Source organism: Bombus affinis, chromosome 5 (genome assembly GCF_024516045.1).
Source record: "Bombus affinis isolate iyBomAffi1 chromosome 5, iyBomAffi1.2, whole genome shotgun sequence".
Taxonomy (NCBI): domain Eukaryota; kingdom Metazoa; phylum Arthropoda; class Insecta; order Hymenoptera; family Apidae; genus Bombus; species Bombus affinis.
In genome coordinates, this window is record NC_066348.1 from 14,480,079 (window position 1) to 14,502,914 (window position 22,836).

General features: G+C 39.4%; 1 protein-coding gene across 11 annotated transcripts in view; it reads left to right on the top strand.

The window, feature by feature from the left end:
* LOC126915945 (uncharacterized) overlaps positions 1–22,836 on the top strand; it is a 350,506-nt gene that overhangs the window by 320,957 nt on the left and 6,713 nt on the right. For 2 of the 11 annotated variants that reach the window (XM_050721166.1, XM_050721159.1), the window contains 5 exons: positions 5,108–5,261; positions 9,994–10,057; positions 10,978–11,004; positions 21,277–21,443; positions 22,667–22,730. In XM_050721166.1, coding sequence (XP_050577123.1) covers positions 5,108–5,261; positions 9,994–10,057; positions 10,978–11,004; positions 21,277–21,443; positions 22,667–22,730 — 476 coding nt within the window. Of the gene's footprint in view, positions 1–5,107; positions 5,262–9,993; positions 10,058–10,977; positions 11,005–12,398; positions 12,420–21,276; positions 21,444–22,666; positions 22,731–22,836 lie in introns of those variants that run through there. The other 9 variants (XM_050721167.1, XM_050721162.1, XM_050721160.1 and 6 more) reach the window with 8 other exon arrangements.

Genomic DNA, 22,836 nt, shown 5'->3' on the forward strand with positions numbered 1-22,836 from the left:
GAATTTTTGCAATTTTTCTTCTTGACAGAAAGCGTGTAGATTTTAGGCTCGTTCGTAGATCGTGAATGTTCGTGTAAATTTATATTTTTGTATATTTTCTGTTTTCCATTGACACTCGCGATTTATTTCTTACTTTGATAGATCTTTCCCTCTTCTTTTTGTTCCTCAACATTTGGAATTCGTCGATTAAACGAAATTAAGAGACATCTTTTCCCTCGACGAACCACAAAACCTCGTTTGTCGAGAGATTGCCTCTGTCGAAGAGCTGCAAATGGATGTAATTTCTTGGAAATCGAGGATGACCATCGTGATATCCTCGTTGAATATCGATTTTCCAAAAAGATTCCCTCTGCGGAGAGCAAGCGGTCGAATTAGTTAGTCAGCGTTCTAGTAGGCCGACTTAATTAACAGCGATCGTGCAATGGCCGCGTAATCGATAAAGCAGATTAGCAGGGTGCGATTAAAACGAATTAATTAAAAAGACTACTCTTCGAATTGCACGGAAACCCGACACCGCGATGCCTACCGCGTATTTCCGGATAATTGAACGATCTCGCGTTTCCACAAATTGCGTATCTACCTGTGTTTTAGCTTCTGTTTCGTGCTACCATTCGTAACACAATTTGGCCATCGTACCATCCACTGCACGAAGAATACTTTGCAAGAAATCAATGTTCTTCGTGTTGATTTAAGAGGCAATCTCGTTTGACAAAATTTATCGAAGCTTCTCCTCCGTATTATCCTGCTTTTCCTCCGATCTGTTTTCTTTCTCTTCGACGCGTCAACTCTCGCTCCTTTACTCCATTTACCCTGGTCGTACAATGCACACAGACAATAACAGATGCGTTTCCTTTGTGACAAAAAAAGAAAAGATGACACGATACGCAGCGTCGAGAGGATCTTCGAGTTCGAAGAACGAAACAACGAGAACGGGGAGAATACATCGGAAGCGACGGTGCTGTTGCATTCTCGCCACGACTATTCGTCGAGCACCACCGTTTCTTTCTTTCTTTCTCCACCCCCTTTTCTCTTCTTTTTTTTCCATTCTACACCGTTACGCCCTTCCTCAGCAACCTTCTTCTCTCTGGGGCACACATTATCGATGTTTCTTTCACGTAATTAGCGAACCCCACACGCCATTTAGGGCGACGTTACATACGCGACGATTATCGATCTGTGGTCCAACGTGGATTGTGTATTTTCTCTCCTTTTTTCCTTTGTTTGTTTTTTTCTTTTTTTTTCTTTTTTTTTTTTTTTTTGTTTTCTCAACCCCTTTAATCCTCTTTCCAATCGTTTCGCAACGTGTCGAAACATCGTTGGCCTATTTCGAATCTATTTGATCTCCGATAGAATTTTTATTAGAATTTTTATCAAGACATATATTCTTTATAAAATTTACAATATTAATTATAAATTTTACTTGTACCGAATTCCTATCAGAATACATATTCATTTAATGGAGATCTTAGCTTTATTTCAAATCGTTCGTCTTGAGAAACTATTCGATAAACGTGCACGAATCTCTCTCGTTCCGCTTTCTTCGCGCATATTTTTATTTTGTTCGGATCGATTGGTTTTTATTTGCACGAGCGCGGAATAACGTTCGGGAAATTGAATTCTCCACATTTTTGGATGTTTCGGGATCGCGTTATTGAATATCCAGCTTGCCACGGCTCATGTTCATCAGTACCAACGGGGTTCCGACCGGTATCCAGTCGTTAACCCATTAATTAATTATCGTTAATTGGAGGACATACACGTCACTATGAAAGCCGATGAAGATAGGCCAACGAATTTTGAATTTCTACCTGGAAATTCCTTTAGTACGTAATGATTGAAAAATTCAAATTACAGTTCAGTTCAATTATATATCATATATATTTTATTCAAATATAGGTAAATTTTATTAAATCGAAAGAAATGGAGGATCTCTCGAGAATATGGTTTTAAGAGGACATTCGCCAGACCACAGATCGATTCGTTGCGATGTTCGATTTATTCTCTTGTTTAACTCTCACGATCTTACCAATGTGTTTTTGGAATGTGCCTGCTGTAAAATGCATCACGCTCTAGTCTTGTTTTCTTGACGCACACCCCAAGTTTTGTATTGTACTAAATAGCGACCGGATGTCAGGTCTGGCTTCTGTAACCATTCAGTCGAATAAGCGGCTCTGGTTTTTAACTTCCGTTTTTGTACTCGCGCTAACCACACGTGCGACACTTGCACGGTAGTTGATTGTTTAATACTTATTCCGTTGTTGTTGTTGATTGTTGATGTTTTACTTGTTGCTCGTTGTATCAAGTTTTCTAGCCTGTAACCAGCTGCGCCAATAATTTTCTCTCTTTTGTACTAATCCCCACGGAGACATCCGTTTCTTGAAGAGATTTGGAGCGCTCGATCGAAAGAAAAGGAGCAAGTGAGCTTGGAAAAACCGCCGGGAAAATTGTTAAATATTATTAAAAATTTCAAACGTTCGTATCACTATCGATATTTTAAAAAAATTAGATTCTTTTCTGTAATTAATCCAGATATAAGTGAATTTTTGCTTCATACTATTTTTCAAAAATAATACATATTCCATTTTATACGTGATAATAATAAATAATAATATCATTTTCTTCTACCAAACATTTAAATCTTCTATTTGTTATTTAAATTGAACGCGTTAAGTAAATTCTTGTATTCTTATTGATATCGATGGTTAGTTTATTGTTCCAACTGAGCTTAACGAGCAAAGGATATTACGCGAAACGCGACTGTTGACAAAAATCTGGAAATAAAAAAGAATTGTCTTGCTATCAGAATCTTAATTAACAGGCATATCTGGATTAATAACTGAAGAAAGTTGGCCGAGCGACAGAGAAAGAAAGTTTACTTCGTTAAACGAACTAAATTACATTAACTGACTGCTTACTGATACACTTTGCTTTACAAGTCGTTTCTCCCTCTCTCTGAACTTTGTGACTGAAAAGCAAAGAAGGATCGTACGATAAAAGTGAGGGAGGAAAAGAAACAAAAGACGCGAGTCGCACAAACGCTCCTTGATCTCTTCGAGGCGGAAGTTGAACGTGGACCGACGCTGAAGTCTAAAGACAACGAGTTAGTTGAGGCACGCGCACACACGGTGACAGCTCGGACAAAAGGTAGGCAAGAAACATCAGTTTTTATTGCTTCACCGTCCGGATCAAAGGACCGAGAGAGTCTGTCTGCGATCAATCGAGGCCGGATACGCCGCCGATGCAAGCATTTCCGGGCGCCGAAAGAACCGTCGTCTTCCAAGAGTTCCATCAACGGAACGAGCTGCACGAACACCCGATTTCATCCTAATTGTCGCTCCAACAGTCGACCAAATTTCTCGTCTTTGATCGTTACATTGAAAGCTCGCTCGTTCTCTGCCACCTTTCACGAAAGAATCGTCAATGACGATTTATCACTCTGCTCTATCGGAATTCCTGGCTGATCAGCCGGATTTTATCTTCCTATCTAAAATATCAATTCTTTCGAAAGGTTCGAACAAACTGTGTAGAAGCATCGTTATTGAGATTTTTCAGTCGATTTCTGTCTTGTGATCTATACTCGTGTCGAGATCTATTTCGACTCTATGGTTTCTTAAGAGTTGTTGAAATGGAATTACATGTCATTCTTTGCCTGATTCGTTGAACACGAATGACAGACACGTGTATTTTGAAGCGCCATGAGACGTCCCAAAGAGGTTCGTTGAACTTCACTTGAGCCAAAATTTTGGCCATAAGCAATTTTGCCCAAATATTCGTCTAAACTATTTCATTCGCGGATATCATTCATCTTGGAAGGATGTAGATTCCTGGTGGACATTCAGAAACTCTTCTTAACCTTACGGAATTCACGTACGCGTTCTACGTAACTTTCAACACTCCACGAAAATCCTTGGTATTTAGTTTATTCGATATCTTCGTCCTTTGGACTCATCGACGTTCCAACGACATCTGTACTTTCAAATTATCCCCCGAAGAAAGAAATTGTCTCTTCTTTCTGAACTTGTCCAGGAGGAAAACGGCAAAGTATGTCAAGACACACGGCAACAGAACGCAGAAAAATATAAGCAACGTGAGTTGACACACGGGTCTCCCGTAAAATCTTTTGCATTTACTCCAAATATTTCTGAATCTTGGAGCTTCCTGCCGTCTCTGCGGTAGAGAAAATTTTACTGCACTCACAGGTGTGTCATCTTCCTTAGGTGTTATCCGATCGATGTTTATAGTAGGTTTGGAAAGTTTCACGGTCTGAGAAGTATCTACAGACGTAGAAGCAATTTCCATGCGTCGGTTTTCATCAGCTGCAACTGATGGACTATACTTAGACGTAGTTGGTTTTCCAACTTCCCTTTTCTCCAGATATTGGCTACTTTTCTTAGACTCTGTTCGACTGGATCGGTAACGCTGCAGCCAACTATTTATGAGAAAATCCATCGAATCTCTCCATCGTCGTTTCTCGGAGGAAAACGGATAACGTCGGTCCTTCTTCTTGTCAAAATCAGGTACATCCGTCCGTACATCTCGAGATTCGAATCTCCATGCTTCCATGATCTTTGATTATTCTTTTAATTCATTTATCGATTGGTCGTTTCAATCTTCCCTTCAAACGTGCGATTCCGCTTGTCGCTCGAGCATTCGATGCTGAAATAGATATTTGATTTCTTTGCGGGAAACTATCGCACCAGCCTACCGATTTGTTCGGTTTCTGTCATTCAAATATTTTCAAGCGTCTGGTTAACTTCCACCGAATTTCCATGGGAATTTCGAAGGAATCGCCTTCTTTGGTGCAACGAGCGTTTCCAAGATTTTCCAAACCTTCCGTCCGCGGTCGAAAGTTTCCCTGAGCCCGTTCAACTCCCTGAAATTCGTCTAATCTCGTCTCGTCGTCGCCCTTGGTTTGTCAACGATTTGTTTCCAAGAAAAAAGAAAGGAAAAGAAAAAAGGAGAATATCGACGAACGTCGAAGAAAGTAGAGAAAGAGAAGAGCCAGCGAAGCGATTTTGGCCGGCAGCAGAAACACTAACCGACGCTGTAAAAGCGCTACGAGAAGGTAGGCAAGCATTGGCATGTGCGTTTGTGTGTGTTGTTACAGCAGCGGCGCTGAGAGGAGTTGCCATCCAACGAGGAAGAGTGGGCGCTGCGAGAGCAGCCTTCCCGACCAGTGCAGCGGCGTTGGCTCTTGCCAGAAACCCGGGGCCGCTCGCAGCCGCGGCTGCGGCCACGGCCCTACATCCCTTCGCACCTGCGTAAGTAGATTCCGACGTTCTGCGCCGTCCTCGACGCGCCAACCAACGATGGCAGTTCAACGGTACTTTTGGTATTTCGAAGCCGCAGCGGGTAACTTTTAATCAGCGGAGTTGCTGGACGCGTGATCTATCAAATGGCGGAATTTCGAGGTTTTCAGTTTAAATGAAAAAGAGATTGAGATATCGCGTGTAATTGAAAATATAAATTACATCGTTGAAGCACGGATTTTTGTAGATTTTAAAGGTACTCATATATAAAAATGCATAGAAGGTAGAAAAATACGCGTAATACACGAAGTAGATTTACTCGTCGTAATTTTATTACAGGTAAAAATGAATCTGTGTTTAAATTACATCGGTTCAATTATGGTTCGCTACAGGAAAAGATTAATTTGCGCGAGAAGCTGAAGTCTGACCTTTCGGCAACTGATGTTGCTTTTCTGAGAGACGAACTTAAAATAGCGGAATTATTTATAGGGCTGCTTCGTAAGATAAGAGAGAAAATTTATTAATTTGTTAGAATACACATTTTTTGTATCTTTTTTGTAACGAAACAACGTGTAATTTCTAATAACACCGTGTTCGTGTAATTGCCACGCATAAATTTCTCTGCTCGACGAATTACGCTTCTTAATGAATTGATCAGTGCCCTGTACTCTCTAATTTTTCTATGATCATTTATCGTCTTATCAGATTCTCTATTTGTAAAACCTTTTCCGACGAAGCTCCTACCTGAATTCTCAGAAAATGCACGTTATTTATAAAACGGCCTCGTACATTTAGTCTGGCGATTATTGAATATAGAGGGGATAACGTTAAAGAGTAAGACGAAGTTTTAGTACACGAACAGCTCTGTAACAAAGTAGCAAAGTTCACTAGGTTCGAGGCATGTCTGGGGTCTTGGCACACACACAAGCTTTAATTGGAGCGGCAAAGTTTGTAAGTTGGAACAGTTACGTGAGAAAGTTTAAGAGATACACTGTTTAAGTCCGTGAATGGGAGATCGTATAGTTCACGAGGTGTTCAGAGTACAGAAGAAGTGGTTCGAGTGCTTGTTCTGGCACAAAGGATGGTGATATTCGTTGTACGAAGTTCGTGGTAGTTGTAGTTCTAGCCAGCTCGTTTCTGAGAATGTTGTTTCAGAATGAATAGCGTAGTTGTCAACTGTCGTCGAACAAACTATTCATCGTGTCACTTTAAAATCGTTAACATTGTCGATAATACGAATATCCCTACATATCGGGCGTTTAATGAAATGATAAAGAATTTTCACAAGTTTCTTAATAATCAAAACGAAGGGAAGACAATTTTTGATCAAATTAAGAAACTTTTTAATCGTAATTACAACACAGATAGAAAATGAATAAACTTAACTTATTAATCGACTCGTTTCTAAAATATATTTGCAACTTTGTATAATACGTTTCTGAAATTAAAAATTAATAGAATGCTATATTAAACTGTCGAATTTCTACGGATACATATATAGCGAATCTTTCAATAAAAAATATATCTTTTTGCTGAAAATTGGCTTGATAACTTGAGTGAAAAATCATCTTTTCTAATACGTGACTTCGGAATGAAATTACAAGTAATCTTTAGAACATATGTTATATATTACAATTAGTTTGAAAAATTTGGATATTAGCAAACATAAAATGAGATGTCCCGTCTTGGCGTTTTACACAAGCTGACAGGTTAAAATTCACGATATCGAAATAAAATTACAAATCGTCTTATTAATACGAGATAACAGGAATACAGATACACAAGAGAAATACAAGATACACGATATAGCAAAAGCACTTTGCAACAGAGCTGTTTCATCGGATTTCCCTGAGTTCCTCGTCGGATGAAATATTTTTTAACGAGACTGGCGAATAAGGAATATTCGAGTTACTGACCCGGATTTCTTCCCACCTATATCACGTTCCTCTGTCGAACGCAACAACCGGCCACGTCGACGCCGTAGTTTCACGTGGAAATTCACACTTCGTTCAACAGCCGATCCAGTTTTGCGCGTCGACCAACGACCGTACAGAAATTCTGCCAATTTGTCGCCGCGAATCATCGAGTGTCATCGAAATCCAGCCCGCTCTTCTGGTTACCCACTGCGACCAGTTCTCTTGCACGTGTCTCGCTCGTTATAGTCTGCTTGTCGAAATCATCCTGCATGCACCGACGTAACCTTTCCACCAGGCCAATCGCAATTTTCTTTTCCCCAGAGAGAACCTTCTATAGAATGCACTTTAGAAAGCCTTTTAGTCGACATAGATAAACTAATATTACACGATAACGAAGCGTTTTTTTTTTTTTTTCTTGTAAACGTGAAAATACGACCGGCGGATAGTGGAGGAGGAAGTTTGTAAAGAAACTCGCTTGAGAGGAACTTGTTTGCAAGAAGGAATTATCAGAGGTTAAAGGAAGCCTCGAACGGATAAACGTGATCGTCGTGAACTTGGTGCGGTTGATAGAGAAACTTTTATAACGTTGATATTTTCGATGTTTAAATGGAAAGGAAGTATGAGGTTTACGGAGGATTTAAAAAATTAATCGCTTAAGGATATATTAATTCGATGAAATTTAGAAATACTTTCTCTGATAACGTTATTTTTCTTCCGTAACGTCAATTGGATGTATTAATTAAATTTTTAATTACAGTGTGTAGCTAATGTAAAAGAAAATGGATATTTTTGCCAGAGGATATTGGACAATGCGAACGATATTATAAAAATCCAATCTAAATCCGTAAAATAGAAACATTGTACAATGAACGAAACACTGTAATTCGAAGATTTGTCGTAATTCCAATCATATAATTAATTAGGAAAGTTGAATTAATCGAATCGTAATTACTCGCAATGGCGAAATGTTACTAAATCAATAGTAGAAATTAAATGTTTTTTTAATAGAATTTCCTGAACAAATATAATTCTTAAGCGGTTAAAGAATGATGACAGGGTAAGTTGCGCGCAGGGATAGATCGTTTAGAATGATTCCTTAATTTTTCACGACAAAGGAATTTTCATTAGTTTCCGTCGGTGAACGCGAACAAATACGCGTTCGCGCGTCGATAAATAGCATCGCTCGTTAATTAAACAATTTCGCACGGCGCGAACTGGATAAAAGGGGATGATGGAAAATTTCGAAGCCGTCGATGTTTCCGCGTGGCAACCATATTTTCCCACCGATCAATCGTCAGTTTTATTACTCATAAATAAGGGTGGTATTCCCGTGCGTTCGTAAATCGTTGAAATCGTTCGTTACTCTTCTTCGATCCACCGATCACGCCGATGATACCGACGCGTTTTTAATGGAAGAACACGCCGGTTGTGATTTATGAATTTTCGTTGACCTCGCTCGAATACAGCCTGATAACCGGCGACGAATAAAAGCGACGGGGAAATGGAGATGACGAAAGAGAAACTCTCGTAAAATCGATCGACTCGGAACGTTTTCTCGTTCGATTCGAAACAAAACTCGCAAAATATGATTGCTCGAAAGAAAAATTGCAAAATGCGATCCTTGGAAACAAAAATTGCAAAACGTGACTCTCCGAGACGTTTCAAAGTTTCATGATTTCGATGAGTACGCCACGGCTCATAAATATTTCGACACTTTGATAGAATTTGGCAATAGATAAATTTAAATTCTGCTGGAAAAAATTAACAGTGACGTATTAAATCGTGTAATCGTGTTTTACTCGCCGTTTGGAATAATATCGGTGTTCGTGTTGCGCCAGTGGACGTCAACTCCTAGTTTAGAAAATTAAACAATCTGCAGGTAAGGAGCTTTCCAAACAACAAAATAATTCCGCAAGCTTTGACGATTGTCGATTTTGTCGATTTTGTTATCGCATAGTAGACTTTAAAAATGAACATAGATAAATCCTTTTTTTCGAAAACCTACGATTAAATTATATCCTGTCAAAGGAAAGCAAGTTCGTGATATTTTTGAGCTACAGCGTACAGCGATTTTTGACGGTTCGAAATTTCAAAAAAATCAGTCCGCGATCTATTGAGAAACGCTACGGTTTTCATATAATCGTTGAGAATCGAACGAGAGCATTATAACTCGACGAATGAATACGTCAGGTACAAGGGACGAGTTCGAGACTAGTGGCACGCGTTCGATTTTGGAATTTGATCGAACGCAGCGATTCTTTCATTCGCCAAATGGGTAAAATTCATCGAGTCGCGAGAACAGCGTGGTCCTCGATCGAATAAAAAAGATTAAATCACATCCTTTGACGCTGTATATCGTGTGGATCGTGGAACTCGAAGCTTCTAACAAGACGAGAGCACTCGACGCTCGAACTGCGTTTCGAATGCCACGAGAAACGAAATTTTTGTCAACCTTTCGTTTACAGAAAATCGAAGGCAACCAGCCTCTTTTCAGCGACGAAGACGCGTGTGTTTCCAAGAAAGATCTGTTATTTCATCGAATAATTCAATCAGGAAAATTTCATTCGATACAAGTTTAAGTAAAGTTGAAACAAGTTGGAGCAAAAGATAAATTGAATGAAAGACAGGTAGAACTAAAAGCTTTAAAAAAGAAACAAACGATTTGTACTTCATTTTCAAGGAAAACGAAACACGCACCAAAAAAAAAAAAAAATATATATATAAAGAAAAACACGTTGAAAAATATCGAGAAATAATCGAAAAGATGCTGGTTGCGTAGAAATTCGTGCACATATACAAAACTAACATTGGTGATTTTTATTTTGCAGCGTTTATTACGACCCGTTCCTAGCTGCACACGCGGCGACACAGGATCCCAACTACAGGCTACAGGTGAGACACGAGATTTCCCTGATTTTCCGCCGGAAATTGTCGCCGGTGCTCTGTTTCCGGGGCGCGAACGACGACGAATGAGTTTTTAATTAAATCGAGCGACGCCCCTCGGCCAGATTGAAACGTCAGCCCGCTTAATCGATCACCTTTCAGACGCTGCCGATAGATTATCGTGAATTAATTGGTAAACGAATCCCGGTTGATCGTTGTTTGCGTATCGATTTTCTTCATCGATCTACTCGACAAGCATAAAATTGAACACGGTCCAACCAACCACCTGAAACTTCCAAATTAGTAAGCGTTTTTCGATGTTCCACTTTGGATACACGTTCCGTGGATAAATGGCAATTATTCTTTCTAAAACTACGAACCATATGTTCGCAATAATTAGTTTCTAGCTTCTATGGAAACTTTCCTATCTATAGAATCATCGAAATATTAATTTGTTATAGAAAAATGATCAGAAAGAATTGACAAATTGCACGGATATTGGCAAAGACGCGATTGAAAATTCGTCACGGACAATGATTCCGCCACTCCAAAATGAAGTAGCCTTTGTACACACCGATCGACTAGGAAACGGCGTTTTCACGTGACAATAGCGAACCGGTCGGTCGTTCTTATCCCCTAGCAAAACGGAGAGTTCATTGTTACCGATAAAAAAAAGCTGCCGTTTCTAATCGATACGTCGTCGATCGTGTCGCGGAAACAGAGCACGAGACGCGTTCAGAAACGAGAAAATAAAAAGAGAAAAAGCGAGGAAAGGGTAAAAACAAACATCAAAACGAACAAAAAAAAAAAAAAAGAAACAAAACTATAGACGAAAAAGATAGAAGGGGGAAAGAGAGAGAACTAGAACAAAGAGAAAAGAAGGCAGAGGAATATTGACTAAAGTCTGCAACTGTTCCGGACCCGTTTAGCTGGAATGGCCTCAAGCAACAGCTGACGTTAGTTGACACGTTTTGCCAGGCTTGCACACACGTGAAACGCAGAGAATCCCGATAACAATTACGCCATCCCTATCTCGTCCCTACGTTCTTTCATCTGCCGTCACTCTCGTCCATTTTTTTTTTTCATCCGCCTGTTCGTCCACTTTTTCTTCTCTTCTTTTCTTTTTTTTCGGTTTTTCATCCCTCCCTTTTTTCACCATCTCTCGTTTCTCTTTCGTGCCTTCCATCGTATACGCGAAAAATCTACGGGTAAATCTCGTTCGAACGAGATAGAGAAAAAATGATAAAACAAGCGAGAGGCAACGAGGAATTGCAAAAGAGCAGACACAGGAAACGGGTAACGACAGCTATCGTTTTTGAGCTTTACTTCCTCGACAGCCGGTTTGCAGCTCGCCACCGCGCGCCATGAAAATTAATTTCGAACACCGCGCTCATTTCGCCAACTGTCCTCTTGTTTCGACGTCATTCCGTTACAAAAATCCGCTCTGGTAATATGGCAACGACATACGCGGGATAAATTAGATTTTCGAATATATTCCGCGTCCTTCTCGATGCTCTTTTTTTTTTATAAATAAAGATGAGTTTATTTTTTTGTACGTTAAGAGGGGTAAGTGAGGTCGATGCTCTTTTGCAATTTCGGGGAACAGCGTTTGTTGATACTTTGACACGTTCAGAAAACTTGATAAAAAGATCTATATTTTTAATAGTTCGAACGTAATCGATCGCGCTCAAATAGCTGCCAAATTTTGAGTAATGGAATGCCAGTGAACTGGGTCGAACGTGTCAGCATTCTCGATTTTACGTAATAAAATCTGTTTCTCTAAATATATTACTATTTCGCGATATTTTAACAAGAGACGTTTTCAAATGTTACATTTCAAAAAAATTATATTGCTCATTTTATTTATCTGCTCTCGTTGTTGCTAAGTAAATACGTTTCACAACGATGAAATATCGTTCTCGGAGCCCTTCGAGTCAAAACCCTTGGAAAGCGTCTCTTGCGATTCGATCATTGCACCATATCGCGTCGCAAGATCGTGCAGCATCTTGTTGCATTTTGTCGCCTGATCTCTCTCCATCCACTCATTTTCCACCCCTTCTTTTTCACTCATTCTCTTTTCACATTTACTCGAAGTATCAAAATATACAAAACACCGTGGACACGAAATCGATTTTACCATTCAAATGCGATTCACACAGACGCTAAACGAACATGTATAGATTCGTTTCTAGGTTCTATCACACTGACCATAATAATAATGATAATGACAATAATAATATTAAGCAACGACCACACCAACGACAACGATCCCTCGTTAAACGCGACGCCATACCAAAATCTACCCGAATCTGGCCGGAATTTCTTTTCAGGTTTGCCATTTGTGTTTCAGGCTAAAGCACCCGCTCTGGAGGTAGGAATTTTAAGGGTCCGCCCTGAGTGATCTTTCTTCGCCCGTTGTTTGTCTATTATTATCTTCTTCCTGTTTTTTTTTTTCATTATTTTTTTAACTATTTGTCCCCCTTTTTTTTCTTCTCTCCTGTCCTGTCTTCTTGGTGGTTTCTCTCGTTTGGACCTGGCCGATCAGGAGTGCTCACCGATCGTCGTACCAACGTCTCACATCTGTATCACACTTTACTTTCTCCGTTTAATAGAAACAACGATTTATATATTTTTTTTTACTCTTCCTTTCTGTTTTACGATCCCAAGTATTATAAATACAGTCTGTCTCTGTCGTTCTTTAAGCTTCTCCCTCTGTTCTGTGCATCTTCCCCGAATGTTTAATATCTATATCTCCCTTTGATTCCTTCTTCTGTATCGATGTAATGCATGTGATTGGTAGTTTTTGTTTTTCGTTACCTTTTTCCGTTATTATTATTTTTGCTCCTACCCTCTGTTCTTTATCGTTAGAAAGTGATACTTTTATTCTCTTCCATGGGTTTGTCGCTTTTACGTAGACATACACGCGATATTGTACGTTGAGAATACTAGAGTATATAGGAAGTAATGTGTGTATCGTAATTTTCAAACGGAGAAAAAATTCCTCGCCAACTTTCTTCCACGATTTATCGAACAGAATCGTCGATTACTGTTTTTGAATAGCTCTAACATCATCCTTCAGAGGGATGCAGAAATATCGACAAAAATTCGCTACTTCCTTTTCTACCCTTCGTTGTTTTTCCCCTCCACATACGCTGCCAGCTATATACGAGTATTAGATACAATTTATGTAAATTAACAAATTTTACATTTATTAATTTACATAATAATTTACATAAGCGACGTCATAGCGCGGTAGAATCGCGAGAATTGGAATTCAAGCGTGTATTTTAAATTTCAGTTTCAAAATTAATTAGCTTATAACTTTGTTCGCCAGCGTGATACACTTTCATAACTCGGAGAATCAACTTTTTACAATAGTATGCGTAATCATCGACTCGTTAAGTAGCCAGAAAAGTGTCTGGAAAAATTAATTTCGTTCAAACGGTAAAAAGCGCAGCGAACTTTCCAGTCAGAATATACGTGAAAGTAAAAAAAAAAAGAAAAAAAGTATAAAATAGGCCAATTATCCGGCAAGTTCGAAATTTCCTTTGTTTCTGCATCCTCCCTCTCCATTAATAATACGAAGATGAGACGCGTCTGAGCTGCAAGCAACGGCTGCAATTGGTGAGCACTCCGCGGACCCGGCGAGTATCTTAGAAAGAGTTGTTTAGCTAGTTTAGAGTTGCTCCGAGTTCACCCATCCCACCACAAACCGACACACCCCATGACGACAGATTCAGCCCCTTGAAATTAGTTCTCTGCCCGGCGACTTAATCGAGAACGTGTTAGCGAAGCCGAGTTGTCGCGCAACGGGGTGGTTCCTCCGAACCTTTTGACGGAAACCGTCGTGGATGTAGTGACTGCTGGAATTCGAGATGCTCGACGAGGCACTCGAGGCGTCGTCGAGCATCGTCGAACCTCGGCCCGCCTCGTCCACTCGATTCTCGAAACGACAAGTCGATAGTTCGAACCTATCTACGGATATCAAGCTCGAAGCTTTCGAGGGATGACTGAGAAACCTGCAAGATCATTTGCAATTTGATAGAGCTTAATATCTTCCGTCTGTTGTGTTTCGTTGGCGTTTCAACGATAATGCTTTAGTTGCGATCGTATCGGTTGTACATGAACTGTAATCTTTATGCAAATTCAAACGGTGAATCTGAGCAGTGATTTGTGTCTCAGCTGCTAGAAATTAGAACGAGTATTCTACTGTAGAATTCTGTTTACGTAGACTCCGTTTATTCGAACGAAACCTTAGTCAATTTCGCAAGGTAAAGAAATAATTACTCGTTAAATTGTTTATTGATGATTTTATTACGCGATCCAAGTATTTCTGTCGAGCATATCGATTTTCACAGCGAGAAACTTTCCACGTTAGGTACGTTCCATCATAGTTGCGTTCATCGCACGCGTCGTGGACATTACGTACGTAGCTTGTTGGAATCGGTGATCGAGTTTGCAAAGGTATCATCACAATCTCGTGGAAATTTCACCGTCCTATGTCTTTGTAGAGTTGAACGTGAACGTTTTCTTTGCGTGTACATGGGAGGTATGTCTCTTTCCCTTAGGAATATTAGACGCAATTATCGGAGAGAACATAGAATCTCGTTATATTCCTGAAATACATTAGGAGAAACGTTTTGATTCTTGAATCAAGGTTATCTTTGTCAGAACTAATCGATAAAGCCAGCTTGTAACATTAGTTCATTTTAGAATCGTTCCTTCCAAAGCACATCACGCTAATGTACGTTCCATCTAATGTACTCGATCTAATTTCGGAAATTTAATCGGAGATCGGAATTATAGATTGAAAAGATCTGAGATTCGGTGCCTTAAATTTCCCCAAATTTTCGTATGACAGTTAAAGAACAAAATTATACCGTACAGAGTATACGGCAACGTGTATACTCAAGAAACTTATCTTTAGTTTCGGTCTAGAAATTTCGAAAGCCTAACGTTGTTCGTCCACTTGAAAATCGTCCGCTGTTCGTGCAAAAATGAACTAGAACCGAAATTGCAGCTAAAACAAAAACGCGTCTTCGTTTAGGAGCAACGGCTGTACAAACAAACTGGTGATCGAACAATTTTCACGTCGAACAGTTAGGGTTAAGAGAAAAGGAAACGTAAAAGAGCAGGGAGGGGGTTGGAAACCGGTTCTCCGTGGGATGAAACGTAAATGGAGCACGAACGATCGACCGAGTAAATCGAGAAGCGAAAGAATGCAGCGTCGTAAATTTGCGAGAGACACGCGTGCGTCGAATCGCGGCTACAGAATTTTCCGCGGCTAATTTCCTGCTCGGGACCGCGCCAACGATTCGATTTCTTTCTGGTGGCACCGGCGTACCGGTTCGTCTTTATTCGGCTCACGGAACCGGCCACGAGGGATCCTGCTTGTCGGCCAGGATTTACGAGCTTTTCAGGAAGAGAGCCAGTGGTCCGAGCGGAAGCCTGCCTCTTCTCTCTTCATAAATCAACGTCGCGTCATTTCGTGCGTCCGACAGCTTCATTCCGGCTATTTCGCTGAGCTTCCGTCTTCCAAGCTGCCCTGTTAAATACGATAATTATTATTCGGTGGAAAAAAGAAATTGAGGATTTAGTATTCTTGTTGGGAGAATGGAGAGCTTAGGGGGATAAATTACGATAGGAGTCGATACCGGTACCAATCGCACTGGAAATTACAGTTGCGCGAGTCGAAGTTCTGAGAATTTATATATAACCAGCTGTTTTAACTTTTAAACGTGTCATCCTTTTAGTTCCGTGATTAATTAAGTTAGAATTTCGTCCTTAAACGTAACACGGTTTGACGAACTGGAAAGATATAATGAACTTTTTATGATGTTAAACGCGGAACATTATTTTCATAGTCATAATCATATTTCAAATGTTCGTTTCTTATGAGAATCGACAGGGAACTGAATATCGTTCTGATTCCTCCAATTTCGAAATAAGGGTTTTTTAAAAACAGTTGTTCCAATTGAAAGCGATCGCAATTGTCCAATACTAGCTGTTTAAAGCTTCGTTTATATGGACATTAAATTTTCAATGTTTACGTATCTATAGACAGCCTAATAAAGTAAATTACAACGAAAGTCGATGCCGACGTCGATAATTAACGTTTCAATTATTTCACAAAGAACGAAAATATAGTTGTTCGATATCCAAAGCATTCTACAAATTGCTGGAAATTCCGTACGGCCGTCGAAATTTTTCCGACCAATTAGGACGCATCGACTGCAATTTCCGGGCCAGTTGAAACAAAATCAGCCCCGCGTGGCGGTGAAAGTGGATCGAGCATAGGACGAAAAGGGAGTAATTATCCAGATACGTTCTCGTGGCTACTGGTGAAACGTTATGTCGGGAAAAGAGGAGATCGTTAACGTAACATCTGACCCGTGAACCAGGCCGGCGTAAACGCGATATCCCCGTTGCGGTTTTGTCGTTTCACGGAACGGAGGTTCAGCGAGGAATAGGGAGACGGAAACGGACATGGAAAAAGGAAAACGATCGGCGGGCAACTACGCGATGAACGTTGTAACGCTGGTTTCCAGCCACCTTTGCATCCACCCTTGAAAATAACCGAGAGTTAATTGACCCTGCGGCAATGCACCTTTTAACGGCGCTGGAATTAAGTATCGTACGCGAGCAGTTTCGTGTCGAAATGTTCTACAGAGATCGCAACTCGTATCTCGTTAAATATATTTTCGACTCGATGGAAATATAGAAGTTTGGAATGCAAGAAATTTGCAGACTTTAACGTCGTTCGAGTAGAAGTAGATAGGCCCGGCATTGGTCAGACGTCGACGCCGGGCTCGCACGTCCTGAATATTTCGTTTCCAAAGGAGTAAATTAATATCGTGGAATGTTCTTGTGAAAAATCTGACTTTCTATTTCGTCGGAATTCTAACATTCGTAATTTTATTCGAAAGTAAAAGTAGAATCTCTGTATTTGTCAGACATCTTTTCTATACTTTCGACATTCTGAGATTCACGTTCTCAGAGGAGTAAAGTCGCAGTATCGTGTAATTTTCTCGAAAGATTATCACCATTATTTAACTAATTAAAATTCGGTATTTACGTCTTGGACGTTGGCTTGAAGTAGATACTCCTTGCGTTGTCCAGATATTGCTTTTTCCCCAAGCAGTAAACCGACGATGTTATAGATGTTATAATTGTCTAAGAATTATTACTATTGTTCTTCGATTTTATTAGAACTGACATTGACTAGACATCGGCTACAGACTTTCAATATTCCAAAAGCTTCTCTCCGAAGCCAATATCGTTGAATCCTCTAACCGTGTACTGGATATCGAAGTTCTGGTTTTCTATTTGATCAGAATTCATTGTCCATAACTTCGATGAACAGCGAAAGTAGATTGTGCCCGCATTGGTCGGACGTTGATCCTAGGCTTCCGATACTTAAAAAAAAAATTCTAAAGTAGCAGCACTATAGTATTTTCGCAAAGGATTGTCACTATTTGCTAATGAAGATTCTCTCTGAAAATGACGTTATTAAACTATCTTCTCGCTGCGCGAATTAAGCTTAATTTATTATAACAAGCCTACTTCACGAACACAGATAGGCTCACAAATTACATGTTCGAAGATTTTCTAAATGTACTATGTGGATCGTACGAAGCTGGTGAAATTTCAAAATGTTTATCAATCACATATAATACGGTCGTAAATATTTCCTGTGATAAATGTCGAAATACTTTTGTTGGCCGATGTACGTCACGGTGGTCCATTTTCGAATCTCACTGACTGTTGTGAAAGGCAGCAAGGTAATAAAGTTGCAGGATTTCAAGGAACGTTAAATAATTTCCACGGTTGGAGTGGTCGGTTGGCTAAACAGCGTGTGCAGAATAGGGCAGACCAACCGAGAGTCACTTGACCCACATACCACGATGTATCCCAGTCGAAAATCGCGCAACCAGGAACGTGTCTCGCATTTGGAAATGAACCGCGACCCAGAAACTTTCCCCTGAGTTTTTCCCGTCTCCAGGAACGTCGGCCACGGATTCTTATTTCCGTCGTTGCGCTCCAACCTCGACCTTCTATCGCAGTACGCACCGGCCTGTTCCACGAGTTCCTGGCGCCGTTGAAACCGTGTTTCCGCTTCTTTCACTCGATGTTCTTCGTTCGCCGGAGAGGAAAATTGTTAACGAGAGTTTCGCGACGATCGGGGATGGGTAGGGAACCTTATTCCTGGTATTTCAGGTGATGTTGACGAAACGTTAACGATATTTTTATGGTGGAAAACAAATTTTTTTCCTCTGGTCATTGTTTCTTCAATTTCTATCGCATTTGTCATTTATTCGTTGAATTGTTGTTGGGGATCCGAGAGCAGAAAGTTAAGGTATTTAGAAAAGAGATAGATTGCTTGGAATTTGGACTTGTTTCAACGAGGTGAATTTTGTTTCTATATAAAGAGATTGAGTGACGTTAGCGTTCCTTAAATTAGACACTCGTGAGGGGAGAAATCAAGTACAATTATTGCACAAAAAGCATATGATGTATGATTTATGAGGAGTTTGCTCGATGCACACGTTGCGAAAGAAAACGACGTGCTTCGAAAGCATCATTAATCATCGCGTCTTGAAAAACGTTCGCTTATTTGGCAAGTGAGCGTTCCATCTCGAAGGGGTTTGCAAGGTGCGCTCTAAATTCCCCCTTGTATGGTAGAAATTCTCTATTTAATTTAAAAACTCTTCCTCGTACCTGGAATATCGAATCTCCTATAAAATTTGTCACGAAAATTTTCATACTTGATTACTATTATCGTGCTTGTGAGTTGGAGAAAAATTTAAAAAGAGAAAAGAAACGACAAACTGTGTAAAATATCACAAGTTGAAGAAAGCAATAACTGAAAAAGATAACATCATGGTAAAAATAAAAATTCTGCCAGAAAATATATAACTGAAGAATAACAATACTTTAGTAGCGACAAATGTTTTATAGAGAAGAAAATCAAACGTCGTGTACCTAAGAAGATATGCAATCTGTCGCAGGTTCGTGAAACGCATATAGTTAATTAAAAGACCCTAATCTAGCAAATGGTTCACGTTTCATTAGCGGAAGAACCGATAGACGAATTCTCGACTTGCGGCTAACGATTTCGTTTAAGAAAGAGAATAATATTATTGCAGAATTACAAGCGGGGCAAAGGAGTTTAATAAAATGGAACGGAACTAAAGGCGAGATTTAATTTCGGTGCACTTAAGCGCTCTCCCATAGATGGTGACGGAATAAGCCTGGCTTCAATCCGTCGAATGGATAATTCCATGAAAATCACCAGAAGTGGATACACTTCTCGCTACGAACGTCAAATAGAATTGCGGAATATTACATGAAAAGGAACTCTAAGGGTCCATTTCTCTTGGCAATTCATGGAATTAAGTTTAACAAAATTTTTATATTCTTGTATCGTTTTTCTATATTTTATCGGATATGAGAGTAACATTTTTTATATTTTGTTCTTTTTTTTCATATGCAAAGTATCGAACCTGCATATATTTTTCATCGTGTCGAGGAGAAATTCTCTTATGCTCGAGCGTCGCTATTCGACGACGCGAGATGAAAATAGCGTAAAAGCGTTTTGACAGGCGAAATCCCGTGATAGAAAGATATCTTTAGAGAAGATACACTTGTATTCTAGATGCATGCACGTAGATTTCGCGTTTCCCCCGAGAATGAATGGTACACTCGATGGATATGTCTTAATCTCGACGTGAACATCGATACTCGCCGCGTTCGGAAATTATCCGAGACAGTTAACATCTCGTAACTAAATCACTCTTGGCATTTCATTTTCCCTTTAGAATTCTATTTTCGTACGATAAAACGTCTAATTTCTTCCTGTGAGAAAAATAAAATAAAATTGGTTTCTTCTTTGAAGAAAAATTTATTTGACCGCCTCTTTAAAAGAGACCTTTGATTAGTTAAATAAACGATAAACAGTACATTGGTACGTTATTATCGGAGAAATCGATTTCAACGAGTAAATAACATGTAATCATTTTCGCATCATTCTCTGTACATAAATCACGCCTCCTTGAGCTTTGATCGACAGAAAGCAGTAGCTTCGAGAACCACATTTAGCTGAGTGCTCGAAACTTTTTACTATCTGCACCGTGTGGCATATGGATGAAACAGCGTTCGTTGTTCAAACAGTGCTCAAAATAAAAGTTCCCGGCTGCGTAAACAACGTCGTAAAAAATATCGTGAATGAACGATGCACGCCTGTCTCATCCATATGCTTTAGAAACGCATCTATAAAAGTCGTTGCACGTTGTAGAAATTAAAAAAAAACAAAAATACCCTACTTTGTTAAAAACTCTGCAAACCTATGGAACTCTCCAGTGATTAAAAAGATTACAAACACGTCTTTACTCCTTCCACACCTTGTACAGTAAACCATAAAGTACCTAAAGCAATTTTCTATTAAAAAAAAACCCATGAATTATCCAAGGAATCCATAGATATATCGAGATCGTAAATTACCTTGTTGAATGGTTCCATCCACCGACGTATTTATGTCCAGAGTTGCACACATTTTACAGCAACCCTTTGAATTTCAGATTACAAAAATTTTGTATTAAAAGCACGCTGCTCTTTCATCATAGCCTACTTCGTTTTTTTTTCTTTTTTTTTTTTTTTAATTATAGATTATTTGTGATCTTTTAGTCGCGTCTTACGAAGAACCGTTGAAATCCTGAAAATTATATCGTCGTAAATCTAAACAATCTTCATAACAACATTAAGAATACAGTAGGAAAAATATTCAGTGCAAGGAGAAATGTAAACTTTTATCCATATTTTTTCTGCAAAAGAATATCTACATATTTTACCAAAAAATCCCAAAGATATCGGTAGACCTCTACAAAATTCCTACAGAAAATTATCTTATCCCAACTGTTCCGATGGTTCTAATATTAAATACTCTTTACCACCAACTACCCCTATTTCATTTTACGCTTGTTTCGCGAACCAATCTAAAGATCAAACAATTCCTTCATCAAAACTACTACCTCACACCTAACCCCTAAGGAGTAAAGGCCATAAACAATCTGCGAATGGAGAGTTCCAATATTTGCGAAGCGTGCAGGGACGTTTATGAAGTAAACGCGGGAAGAGGACGCGTTAGTACCGTTTCTCCGCTAGGACATCCTGTCTGGTCTGTCTTGGAGCTTGCTTGAGCCTTGCATGGCGGGTCATGGTTCCTGTTTCAGGCCGCGGCAGCAGCAGCTGCAGCGTCACCGTTGCTGAAGACGCCCCTCTCGACAGCTCAGCAGGCCACCTACGCAGCTGCAGCGACCTACACGGCAGTGGCTGCGCGCGCATACAGCGCAGCTGCAGCTGCGGCACAACCGGTCGCAGGATATGCCGCAGTCGCGGGGTAAGCGCACCACTACTTCCTTCGAAAGGCCTCCTTCGCCTTATCCCTCGGGCTCTGTTCTCCTATCTTCTCTTCCTCCTTTATGCGACATACTATAACCCTTACAGTCTTCGACGTCGCGTGGGATCTCCTCTCTTTTTCCTTCTTTCGAGACGAGACGCGCTTTTCAACCACAACCGACGAAGAGGTTCGGTTTAATTATTAAGCGATTTGAACTTTTTTTCAATTTTATCGGGAGCTAGTAATTATGGAGAGATTAACTGGAATTTCGTTAATTGGATATTAGTCGATTGCCTTTTAAGGAATATGAATCTTCGGATATTGGGAATTTTTTTTTTATTATTTCTTTTATTAACAATTCCGATATAAGGGATTTGCTTTGATTATTTAATTTAGTAGAGTTGCATCGATACTCGAATTATAAAGAGATTAATTCTTGAGGATTTTCTAATCGGATTTTGGTCAGTTGCTTTTTAAGGGATTTTAATAGTATAATATAATAGTATAATAGTAGCAGTATCGATATAAGAGATTTGCTTTGATTATTTCGACAATGTTAGCGTTCTATTGATACTGTGATTATGAAGAAACTAATTGAGGAAATTCAACGAGCTTTTTGTAATTGATTTTCAATGGATATTTTTTCAGGGATTTTAACCCTTTGACTTTTGAGAATTTTTGTGATACCATTGGATTTCGTTTGGTTATTTCAGGGAGGGTAATTTTGTTAGGAATTAACGTTGCGATTACGGGGAAATTAATTTCTCAGAATTTTAGAATCTGACATTGGTCGACTACTTTTTAAAGGATTCCTACCCTTCGATATAAAATGTTGAGAAAGAGATCGAAGATTCTTACGATATTATCTTGCTTTTATTTTTTATTTATTCATGAATCGAGAAGACTATATCTATTATAATTCTATATTTATCATATTCTACAAATCTAACTTCAGATATATGGAAAAAGATGTACAGTCGGAGTCCATTCCTTCCAGAAGAACTCGTCGTCGTGGTCGAGCTCTTAGGAGTCGCAGATACGTCGAAAGTCAACAACCTGATGATACTCTTACCGAAAAACCCGATAGTCCTATCGAAAATCCTTAGATAACATCCTAAGTTTGTATCTTCTTTTATCTGCTTATCCTTTAATCCTTAACAGGCATCGATTAATTTACAATTACAGAAATGATACTTAATATGTTTTCATGTTGATGTTTACAGTTACGGGCGTGAATACGCCGATCCCTACCTTGGACATGGTATTGGACCAGTAGCTGGCTATGGGGTAATTGCAATTTTTCACCTCTCAAAATGATAAATAAATAGATGGAATAATTTTAATTCCCGATACTTTTGTAAATTTATCGTTGACAATTAATAACTAAACCGTG